The 12329-nt window shown below is 42.4% G+C and overlaps 2 protein-coding genes across 2 annotated transcripts in view; one reads left to right on the forward strand and one right to left on the reverse strand.

Annotated features, from left to right (window-relative positions):
* Positions 1-5809, forward strand: part of gsap (gamma-secretase activating protein) — a 28178-nt gene extending 22369 nt beyond the window's left edge. The window contains exons 28-32 of the mRNA XM_020092476.2: positions 694-813; positions 2156-2217; positions 3098-3202; positions 3695-3791; positions 3959-5809. Of these exons, the coding sequence (XP_019948035.2) occupies positions 694-813; positions 2156-2217; positions 3098-3202; positions 3695-3791; positions 3959-4059 (485 nt within the window). The 3' untranslated portion in view covers positions 4060-5809. The remainder of the gene's footprint in view (positions 1-693; positions 814-2155; positions 2218-3097; positions 3203-3694; positions 3792-3958) is intronic.
* A 1773-nt stretch (positions 5810-7582) lies between these two features.
* Positions 7583-12329, reverse strand: part of ccdc146 (coiled-coil domain containing 146) — a 41921-nt gene continuing 37174 nt past the window's right edge. Inside the window, exons 19-23 of the mRNA XM_020092451.2 lie at positions 11686-11796; positions 11454-11591; positions 10924-11049; positions 9606-9728; positions 7583-7986 (exon numbers count right to left, since the gene is read on the reverse strand). Of these exons, the coding sequence (XP_019948010.2) occupies positions 7786-7986; positions 9606-9728; positions 10924-11049; positions 11454-11591; positions 11686-11796 (699 nt within the window). The 3' untranslated portion in view covers positions 7583-7785. The remainder of the gene's footprint in view (positions 7987-9605; positions 9729-10923; positions 11050-11453; positions 11592-11685; positions 11797-12329) is intronic.

A 12329-nucleotide genomic window follows, 5' to 3' on the forward strand; every position in this document is an offset into this window, starting at 1 on the left:
TAATCCAGTCTGTCTCCGTCTCCCCCAGAATAACAACACGTGTCTGCACAGACACACTCTCCTCTGCACTAATGTAACCAAAAATATGTTAAGCATTAGCATAGTGCAGACACAGAGTAAAGCCAAGTGTGAATCTATTTTCAATCATTTGAATTCATTTTCTAGTGTTTGTGGCATAAACCCCCCTGATGCACAATCCCCATGATTTACAGTCCATTATGAGTAACTGTTTTTTCGGGGTTTGAATCCTAAACTGTCAGGGAGCGAGACAGGGAAGGAGAAATGCCCTGAAGCAAGGCAGCACATTGCTAACACTGAAGCTGCAGGTGTGAAACTGTTACAACAGCAGCAACACTTTACTGCAACAGTTGATAAGAATGTCAAAACATATCATAGTTAATGATCGGTGGCTTTTTTGGAATGTCTTGTTTAGTGCATATAACAAAGTAGGAAACGGAGCCATAGACTGTATTTAAAGATGGACGACATGTCAGCTTCCTAAAGTGAAGCCAAAACGTCTCGATAGCCACTTCGAGTGTTAATTTTTCCACAAAGTTTAGTTTCAATTACTGAATTGATGCGCAAGATGACATCATTTATATCTGTTTATATGCATTTCTAGATGGTGGAGACGCGGCGTCCATCTTTATAAACAAAAAAACTAAAGTCTCATCTCTCTGTTTCTGTTTCCAGGCTTTCACACCCTTGTCGTGGTGTTAGCTGTGCGCTGCCTCCCTCATCAGACGTTCCTGCAGTACATCGATCACGGTTTCCTGCTGCTCACCGAAACCTTTTTGTCTCGGCTCATGACAGGTACTTTAACACAATGAAACTTATAAACAAACACGCACTGACAAGTTGTTCCGAAACGACAAATGTATTCACGCGCATGTGATACAGCAGAGATAGATCTTTTGGTTTCATCACTGCGTATGCATTTTGCAGATTTGTCAGTGAATGGGAAATCGTGTCGTGGGAACTAGGCATTAATTGGACTATTTCTTTCATTCAGCCAGTGTCATAGGCACAGAGAGGTTAGAGGTCACGCTGTGTGCACAGCTGAGAGTGCGGTGTTCAAAAGCCTAACCCTGAGACTTGGCACGGATGTCAACAATAATAAAATATCAGGCTTTGCTTGTTGCTCTTGATCATGTTGATGCTCTTTCTCATGAAGAGAACAGACAAAGGCCCTCAAAGATGAAAAGTTTATTTAAACTCCAGAGTCCAAATGATTTCAAGTTTATTTTTTATGGCTTAGCATATTTGGCTGGGCTTGATCTTTTTGCCTCATTGCAAATAAACACAGAGATGTTCACATGTTCATGTTTCTCTCAAGCCAATCAGTCTTCTGTAGCCTGGGTGTGGACTTTTGATTTACTCCTCACGTGTCCATTGTTTAAAGAAGTAAAATCAAACCAGAGCTAATTGCTAACATCTACAATTAGTTTTGCTGATTTGCGCAAAACAAGAAAGAATAGCTGAGGCTGATGAGAACACGTTGGAGTCGGAGACCAAAGGACTACGGGCTCTCCTTTTTTTTTTAATTGGATGGATCTCACTGCAACACAGCAAACACACCTGCCATCAAAGTACTGGCACATTAGCTGCGTCCTAATTCAGACCACAAGGATTAGTATTCTGTGAAGGCCGAGCTGAAGTTAGAGAGAGCATTTCCAATTTGTGTCATAAGTTATTCTGAGAGGGATCCACCCCTCGGATCCTTCACTGGCCAGGAATGGAAGAACACATTTGTGGGCCACATTTGAAGAAGACTTTTGAAATGGAACCGCTGAGTCCCCCTATTGACACGATCGGTCTTGAAATGTAGCTTTCAAGGGTTTTGGCCCCTGAATTTGGACACAGTGTTAATCGGCTCTGTAGACAGGTCGATTATTTTGCCTTGGTTAATAAAAGGTCTGTTTTCTATCAAAGTAAAACATCACTCCAATTTGTTTTTATTGATGGTGAACATTCACCATCATTTTATTATTAACAGGAGCATTTAGAGGAAGGGTTATTGCAGGAAGAGGTTTACATACTGCCTCTGCTGACCATTACATAATCTTATTTTACCATTTAGTCTTTCTGAAAAGTAGAATCAGTGTTTGCCTCCAAAGCATTGTTCTAATTTCTTCTCTGTTTTCTTTGTGTTTAGACCTGGACAACAGTGACGTCAATGAGAGACTCAAGTTCAGCATTCTTAAGAGGCTGCCCGAGGTACTTCCACGTGTGTGTGTGTGTGTGTGTGACACTTCTTAATGCAGGGTGAGGAGTGAAGTTTTGCAGCATATTATCAGAACAAGCCTGGAGGACAGAGACGACCTGGAGGACAGGTCCCTGTCCAGAGTGAATTTCTCAGCTTGGACGGATGGAAGTAAAAATAATGTATGTGGGTATCATCATCCTGTCTGTTAACGAGGAGGGAAAGTTTCCATCTCTACTTGAACAGTTCTCTCCCAAAACTTCCCAATCTGCTGCAATTAAGAGTTTGAAGTTATTTTGAGTCTCATCTCCCTCAAGCCAATCACAAATCACTTGTGTAATTAGCTGGTAAGTGTGTGTGTGTGTGTGTGTGTGTGTGTGTGTGTTCAGGATGGGGTGGTTGTTCCTGTGTGGAGACAGTATAGCACTTTATAGGCGTGTGTGTGTGTGTGCAAGCGCGCGATCAGAGGAATGTTGGAGTGTTTAGTGTCTCCGTTCTGTGTCCTTCCCATCAGACATTTGTTTGGTGCGTTTTGAGATTCAGAAAGCACATCACACAAGACTGCACACACACGCACACACACACACACACACACACACACACACACACACACACACACACACACACACACACACACACACACACACAATCTCGAAGTGATTCAGCAGCTCTGGATCCACTTGTTCATTTCACAACACTGAAGGTTTCTCTGGAATTCCTCATTAGCAGTCGGCTCAACAGGGACGGTCTTCAGCTCCAGTTGGCGACACAGTAGCACAGATGTTCCCATCCACCAGGGAACATTTTTTTTTAGACAACATGAGCTACATGCTTAAAATGTAAACTCCTCTGTGTGTGTGTGTGTGTCTGTGTGTGTGTGTGTGTGTGTATCAGCCTATGGAGCAGAGGATCCACCATATGTGGGACCATCCCATCAGTTCAGCCTCGATCTCCAGAGAGTACGTCAGGACTCTGCTGGGGAAACGCAACAAAAACAAGGTAACGCACAAATCCTGAAAAATTGTACTGAAGCTGTCAATCACTCCATTTTTTTTGCATCAAATAACTAATTAAAACCAAACTCAGTGGAAAAACATGAATGAATGTGTCATTTATTCATTTATTCGACATGTACTTTGACTTTTTAGTTTAGTCCATGTCCTACTCACTGACATGGAGGAGGCAAGATGTATGGTCTACTGCAGTCAGCCATCAGGTGGAAGTCGAGATGCTTTGGCTTCACTTTTGGGAAAATGTCATCCATCTTTGTTTACAGTCTGTGGATTAAAAACAGTGCTGCTCACGTAGCATGAAGCTAACTATGCCATGCTATGTTAGCAGCATTTTGTGCGAAATTAAAGGCCTCAAACTGCAACCAGCGTTATTCAAGTAACAGAAAATGGAGTTCAGATGAAAAGTTCCTGGATTCGACTCTGCAGAAAACATGATGAAATCCACGGTTTTGTTTTTGTGTTTCTCCTTCCTCCTCAGGGATTTGCATTCACCAGCAGAGATAAGCCCGGTCTCACACCCGAGTTTCTGCCTCTTACCTACCTGGCAAAAATACTCTCGGATATAGAGGAACAAGGTAGTGTGTGTGTGTGTGTGTGTGTGTATGTGTGTCTATATCCTTCCTGGTGCGGATACAGACGTCTCAGGAGGATTAAGACTGAATGTGTATTCTGTGTGTGTTTATATCTGCTGTTTTAGCTTCTATAATAAGCTCCATTTTCTCCTCCTCGTCCCGTGTTCCAGCTCTGAACCCGTTCGAGGAGCAGGAGAACGTGGACGCCAGTTTCGTGGAGGAGACGGCGCTGAAGCAGACTCTGATACTGATGGGCTTTGAAGAAAAATGAAGAAGGCGGAGGGAGGCGGAGGGGGGGGGGGGGGGGATGGATGGATGGATCTGGGGAGAAACAGATGAGGGGGGAAAATGCGTTTGAGAGCACAGTCATCATCGACTGGGCCTCGAGGACAAGTAACAGATGGGTGGATGGTGGAGGGCCAGGAGTGAAGGATGAACGGAGAGATTGAAAGGCAGAGCGCTCATAAACAAGCTCGGGTTGGTTGATGACAAATAGAGGGCGGAGCGGAGGGATTGATGGATGGAGGGGGGGGGGGAATGGAGGATGAAAAAATGGTCTTTTATCCGTCCTGGTTGTTTGTGAGGGACAGTTTGAACAGGACCAAAAAAAGGAAACACAAGGGAACACAGTTAAACCTTCAGTTGTAATATTCATTCAAAATCAAAAACTGCTGGCAGCTATTTATACGAACTCAATATCTGTGGCAGCGACTGTTCTCTCCAGTGAGTCGCACACTTCTCCACCGTGTCTCACACAATTTATGGACATCAATGTCAAATCCTGCGCTCTGCGTTTATAAATCAAACGCACTTGTTTATCCTCCTGTGTTTCCTGTAATGTCGCCGCAGCCAATCAACTTGATTACACACCGACAGATTTAAGTATGAAGGCACCGGGGCCACAAAGCTTCTGAGTCAAACCGATTCTCTGCAGGAGAAAAGTGAGATTTAGTTGTTGTGTTATTTTGATATCGTGAACTGAATGTACAATGGAGCCTTAATGGCAAATCTGATTGTTACTTTATACCAAATGTAAATGATTTTCAAGTTTTGATACTTTAACCAAAAGTAACTACATTTAATTTCAGGGATATGTGTGAGACATTTAGGGAAATTCACACTTTGTCGCTGGCTTTCATATGGACGATAAGGGCTACGTGTAGTTTAAAATGTTTAAGGCTAACGCTAATCCACGTTTCACTTCAGTACAACATACCCTAATTCTTCAGAAAACAAATGTACGATAACTTTGACTGACAAGATCGTCTACAACTCGCTAAATTCTTATTCAAAGCTAGAAATTTTAACTTTAAAAGAAGAATCAACACTTTCCTTGCTTGAAAAAATATAAATGTTTTCTACAAAATCCTCATTTTAAGTTTTTAAATTCATTCTTAGTCCAAACGCAAGCAACTGTATGAAGTTTGTCGCGTTGAAATTTGATAAAACGTGATTATTTTTCCTTCACAGGATAAAGTGACATGTTCTTACACACACAAAGTTACCTTCATTAAAATATTACAAATGTTAAAGTGCTACATGGTCTGATATAACCCGTAAACTTAAGCTTTATGTTGCGGTATGACGACATCACAAAACTCAATCAACCGGAAAATTATTTACAAACTGGAATCAAACAAAAATAGAACATGGTTCAGAAGTCAACAACAGCCGAGAGACGTTTACATCATTCTCTCACTCCGCACACACACACACACACACACACACACAAACATCTGTTTCATGTTACGCTAACTTGTGCCGTCAATCACGACCGAGCTCCAACTGTAAGTGGAGAAATTCCTGAGATGTGGTTGTAATGTGTGGTGTGTGTTCAGAGTGTGTGGATGGTGACCCTGCACGCCCACACAATAATAAATACCAGAGATGTCATGTCATGCTTTCATTTGAGAAATGACATAACAATCTTCTGGGTGGGGGGGGGGTTCACTTCTTGTTTCTCATGTTTACACAAAAAAAATGTTTTGTAAGATGAAATGTGAATAAATAGATTTTTTTTTTTCAAACGTTCTCTGTTTTTTTCTGTCGTTGCCAAAAACACGGCAACAGTTCGACTCAGGTTGTTTCTGATGAATTTCCCTTGAACCTCAAAGAAGTGGAAACTCGAGTTAAATGGGGAAATGATCTAGAAGAAGTTCTGCAGAACAGGAAGTGAGCTGTCACATTCATCACGATGTGTGCTTTGGACAGACGAGTCACATTTAGAGAGGAACACACCCATCATGCTTTTGTACATGCTCACAGTATCCACCTCGAGCTGCACCCACTTCACTTCACATCATTTGTCTTTAAGGGAATTCCTCCAAATCGCTCGTTCGCCGCTCCATCGCCTCCTCCGCTCTTTGGTATGCAGCCGGTGTTATGCAGCCGGCTAATAAGCACAATCAGGGGGCTAAATTAATCTGACAGCTCTCACCATCAGCCTGCCATGGATCATCACACACACATCACGCCGCTGGGTGGACAAGGTTGGCTGGAAAATCAGATAGAAGTCAAAGCTGCCGCCTTCTGGAAACTCTGTGAGAAGTTGACCCAAACACTGCGAATCGTAAAACCTGGCACAACATGGTGCAAACTGATGGTTTCCTAATGTTTCCGTCTGACTCGTCCCCTCATCTCTGTCAGATGAGCATAAGAACTTCTTCATCATCGCTGTCAAATGTTTGTTCAACCGGTAAATCGTTACTTGTAGGTTTTGCTAATTATTACCAGCTGAAGCTGTTGTTTTCATCTTTGTTTACTTGTTAGTTTGCAGGATTACACAACACGTATTGAAAGGATTTTCCATCCGAATGAATGGGTGAATCCAGGTTTTTCTTTTTGTCTCTTTCTTTGCAGTGTTTCTCACAGAACAAATTCGACCTTGGTGATTGAGAGGTGATGGTAATGTCGCACAGATACACACGCCTGACCAATCGCGAGTCAGTCATGACATGTCACCTACTTTTTTTCAATATTAAATTAGTAATTGATAGCAAACTTACTAAAAGATTATCACTTTGACTTTGATTGTTTGTATGGTCCATGTCCCATCCACTAACACGGAGGAGACCAGTTTTATGACCTATACTGGAGCGAGCCACCAATGATTGAGTCATTTCTTTTTGTGAATAACTTAAAATCTTCTTCCATTAAGCCTGTAGCTATAATTATTTCAACTATTTGAACCTTCAGGATCAGCCACAGAGCATAACGTCGGTGGCAAACACACACACATGCTCACAAGCTGTGATCTCCCGAAGCTCCAGTAAATGTGGAAGGCGTCAGAGGCTCAGAGACTTTTCTGTCTTCACTCTGAACCCTCCACCCCGTTTACAACCTCACATTCATCCATTTTCCACCACGACTCCCCTTTCTTCAGCTGTCGTCTCCTGTTCCTCTTCATTTAAATTCTCCGCTCTCTTTGTCATTCTCTATGCTCTTTATAGCCTCGTGTTTCTCTCCATATTTACCTTCATCGTCTCTGACATTAAGAGCTTACAGCTTAGACTCGCTGCAAGATTACAAGAGCGAGGGGATAACACGACAGCAAGGAATACGTAGAAATGTGTGGAATGAAGAAGAAAGGTAGCGAGACAATTAAATCTCCTGCATTTCCTGTTTTTCACAGGACTCTGTGTTACTGTAAGCAGACTGCAAATAAACTCCTGCCAGGAAAATGTGAAAAAAAACAAAAGGGAACTAAATTGTAACCAGATGCCGTCGACAAGTAAATAAACAGGACAAAATAGCAGTGGTGAGTTCAGGTTGAAAACACACGAGGAGCAGGGAGCTGCAGACAAACATTTATTGATTTTCCAAAAGAACTAGAAAATATATTTAAAAGGTTAAATTCTCGATTTTCTTAATTTCCCCTGATTCTTCAAGTAAAAATTAAACATCTCTGGGAACACTTTCATGAAACGAGTGCAGCCATGATGTGTATGCAGAGTTAACAGCAAGTATATCTTCGGCCTTAATGTGCACATATTGTTTCTTACATCTCTGAGGGTCTGAGCGTTGGTTTGCGGATGTGTCTCATGTTGGCTCCTGGCTGGGAGGGTTTGAACGGTGCCTGGGCTCCGTAGGGTTTGGGCAGAGGGAGAGAGTCGGTCTCGGGGATGTACGCATTCGGACGACTCTCAGCTGTGGTGAACTCTCCATTTGGCAACTGGTTCCACTCTTCTTCTTGAGCCAGCTGTGCTCACACACACACACACACACACACACACACACACACACACACACACACACACACACACACACACACACACACACACACACCACAGGCAGTTTTAATATTTGATGCAAGACCGCTCGACCTTGAACTAAATAGTTAAAATTCAATTTCCTTGAATTTTAATCACGCAAATGGAATAATTAATTCCACAATTTTTTTCAACATCTAAAGACAAGTGCAAGGGCATCGCTGAACAGTTGAGCTCAGGATCTCATGGCTGTTTAAAATTTGAGCCATGAATCTTTCTTTTTCATATTAACTTCAATCAAGGAAAATACACATTAGAGAGATCACTGGTTATAGAGACACTGCACTTTCTACCATCAAGACACTGTCGCTGCATATTTTCATTTATCTCACTGACATGATGAGACACAGGAGACTGAAACACAACAGGATGTATTAAGTTGTATTTTAGTCAAAGGGCTGAGGTAGAAGAAAATATGCCTAAAATACACCAAATATAATAAGACCAGTTGTAGAACTATAGAGGAAACAGTGGCTGAACCCACTGAGGCTGATGGATCAATCTGTAACAGTTGCTTTAATGAATATTTTTCCTCTGCTCTTAAAGAATTTCCTTCCATGCACGTCGACATTCTTTTAAAAAAATATCTTTGTCCAGACGAAAAAATACTCCAAAAGCAGGTCGGGCCAGTAGGTGGCGATAGAATCTAAATCAAAGATCGGTCAAATAGCGGAAAAGAATGCTGTGGTCTGTGAATGTCGATGGTGCAATGATGCTACATTTAGCTGCTTGGCTGTAATTAGACCTAGCAGCGCTAATCAAACATATAGAAAAAAAGACTGTTGTTGCTCGAAACTGGAGTTTTTAAATCTCGATTTCAAAAGAAATTTGTCAAAATCTCTGTTCTTGCAACTTAAAACATTGTTTGCATGAGCGAGACTCATATCCACGTTAGTGTGGACAGGACCGCACTTCCCCCTTTGACTTTCATTTAACTACAGCATGGAAATGAACTGAGCCGAAATGTCACAGGGGCTTCAAAGAGATGGAGATTTCCTCATGCGTATGAACAGTTTATCTGCTGGCATGTGATCTGAAGAGTGCACAGAAAAACAAGCACTAATGGTAGAAAAATAAAACAAGACGTACAAAAACATCTTCCTCTAAAGAGAAAAAATGAGATGTAGGATAAATATTAAGTGTAAGAAGCACTGGTGTTGCAGTTTCTGCACGTGTCTTCCTGTTTTTGATGTGAACGTGGGCTGATGTGGTGGTTTTTGAGCCGGCGGCTCAACGTTGGGATGAATAGGGTGAGAAAGTATTGATGAGCTTAACCGCAGACAGGCTGCAGACGGCTGGACTCAGACACCACTGATCCCTGTGTCTGTGAGGACAGCTTCTGTTTCTTCATGTCCCTGTGATGTGCAGACTTCAGTTCCTCCTTGTCTCTTGTCGGTGTTAATAGTTTTTACTCCCTTCTCTTAGTCTGGGTGTGTTTACAGCGACACTTTTGTTCCTCGGAATCTTAATCGATTCTTTTCTCTTGGTCACTCTGTCTTCTATACTCGCCGCTCGGTGCTTTAATGGCCTCCTGACCGCTGATCTTTACCTTCTCTCTCTCCTCTTTGTCCCTCTGCCGCCGCCTCTTGTTCCGCAGCATCCTCCTCCACTCCTCCTCCATCTCAGGGCAGGGTGGCAGGCCCTGCTCCAGCCGCCGCTGGCACCTGTCCATCTGGAAAAATTGAGAGACGCTCACTTAGTATTCCCATCACTCCCTCCACCCTGCGCTCTCCTGGCTCGGCTGGAGTCTAACTGCGCCCGAAAAAGCAGATGGTCGAATTAGTGTCAGAATTTGGGCGATAGTTATGCTTCTGCATTTTGTACTTCTGCATCTGCGGCGGGCTGCACATCAGCTGCCGGGACTCTTCAGGTTCTTAACACGCGTCTCCAGGAACATTTTACGAGGCATGTGGGGAATCCTCTCATTTTTTAAAAATTAGTTCCATATTTTACTGAGATAGAAGGTTGTGAGACTTTCTGCTCAAACCAGAGTCACAATTTAAAAAATTGTTGCCTCAATAATTTTTTAGCTCATGTCCCTAAAGTCTGTGAAATCCATTGTGGATGATTATTTTTTATATCTTAATGTGAATGGGGCAAGAAATAACAATAAAGTTTGGTTATTATACAACCAGAACACACAAAACTAAATACAGAGTTTACATACATTCTTGCAGTCAGGCTAGTAGGAGCTGTGAGTTCTTTGCTAAACGATCTCTGATTACTGTTACCTCAGTTATTGAGATTTAGCTTCAGCTATGCTTTCATGATCATCTCCATATGTTTGACATCATCACTGACATGGTCTGTGCCGCGGATGATGATTTAAGGATACACAATAAGACAAAGGTCAAGTCGCTGGACATTTATCCTTTGTGACATGTATGTCTCCTCATGCAGAAGCTAATACTTTCCCTGTAGTCTGTGCATGTGGAAGGAAAGAAACAAGCTGTGTTCACCCACAGAGAGCTTTATAAACTCAACACTTCTTTATCTGTCTTCTCGAATGCATGCTGAAAACAGACACTGACCCGGCACTGTCTTAAAGTGTTTCAACTGAGAATCATCATCTCTCTGGAATTCAACCTTCACTTCTCATTTGTTTATTTGTTCCTGTGCAGTTTCTTTGTTTCCTTCATTTTCATTTAAGAATCAAAAGATATTCATTTGTCTCTCTACTACCTCCAGATTTATTTTTCAGAGAAAATGAGCAAAATAAACAAGGGGAAACATGTGACACAGTGAAAACTCATCTTGTCTATAATTGCCTCAGTGGAAGGTTACATGAAGAACCGAGAGGAGAATGTACAACTGAGATCACAGAGTCACATTGTTGCTGTGCTGCGAGTGTGTGCGTGACCTCTGACCTGGAGCTCTCTCTCTTTGATCTCTTGCTGTTGAGACAAAGCAGCAGCCTGCTTCATGGAAAGTTCAGCGGAGACGGCCATCAGTCGGTGGGTGGCGTTGATTATTTGAGCTCGGATCTCGTTCAGCTGGAGGTTGAAAACACAGGCACACAAACACATCTCACATTCATCATAATAATAACTAATTCTGCACCCGTGTTATGAAATGCTTCCACAAGCTGTTACGTGGAATAATCCTTGTTCCACAGGCTTTTCATAGTTTGTGCAAGAGAGAGAGAGAGAGAGAGAGCAAGTCGAGGAAGTTTTAATGCTCGGTGAACTAAACGCTCGCTCTGCATGCTCCTCACATGGGCCGCACACGCACCTTACACAATGTGCAAGTGTGTTTGTGGGAGAGAGAAAGGTAAAACCCCACACTTGTGTGTAAATGATATAACAAGTGTGTCAATCTGTGTCGCAGCTCATGTTTGTTTGTGTCTGTGCAGCATTAAAAGCGTTGTCTCTGTGCATGAGTGGATGTTGTCGTCTACCTTCTTCCCCAGCGAGAGTCTGTCCTGTCGGCAGTTCTCAGCCTGCTCGCTGAGCGGCTTCGAGAGACGGGTCACCTGGTCCACGAGGAGCATTTTTTCCAGCAGCTGCCTCTCGCGTTCAGCGAGATTCACCTTGAGCTAAGTACCCACACGTACAGAGACACAATGACTGTTGCCTTGCAGAATCTTATCCAAAAATGTAACAGTTTTAGAATCAAAGACTGTTGAGTACCTGCTCCATTTTCCTGACCAGTTCCATAGTCGTTGGGTCGTTGCCTTTTAGGTCTTTGTAAGCCATCGTTTGATTCAGACATTCAAGTGTCTTGTCCCTGGCTTCTGAAAGCTGAGACATTGAGGACATTAGAGACACTCACTGTACTCAAGTTATGATAATTATATCAGCAAATATCTGTACTTTAAAAAAATGGACATTAGGGACAAATAGTGCCCATTGAGTCACTGTCACTGCTGAGTAGAAATGGAGATAATGCAGTAATTTCCCACAGGACAACACACTTCATGCAAATAAATAAGTAAACAATATAAAAGCATAAAAGCAGGAAATCTACAACTACTCTGTTTCTGTCTGTGTTTCGAGTGTCCTCTCCTCCAGGCGTTTAAGATACTTATTTCACTGGGGATTTCACAAAAGTGCCTATATATATGAGAGCTATACTCCCCACTCAGTAACAAGTCACTGGCAAAGTGCGATAAGAGAAACCAAATTTTAAAAACACCACAGGATTACTCTAAGGTATTGTGGGTTTTTTTTGACAGCCCTTAAAGCAGCAGAGAAGATGCATGACTTAAAACACAAAAAGTTATAAGACAGAAGAGGCTGAATGCAGCCAGGAGGACAAGAGATGATGTTCACAC

The sequence above is a fragment of the Paralichthys olivaceus genome, chromosome 23 (genome assembly GCF_024713975.1).
Source record: "Paralichthys olivaceus isolate ysfri-2021 chromosome 23, ASM2471397v2, whole genome shotgun sequence".
Taxonomy (NCBI): domain Eukaryota; kingdom Metazoa; phylum Chordata; class Actinopteri; order Pleuronectiformes; family Paralichthyidae; genus Paralichthys; species Paralichthys olivaceus.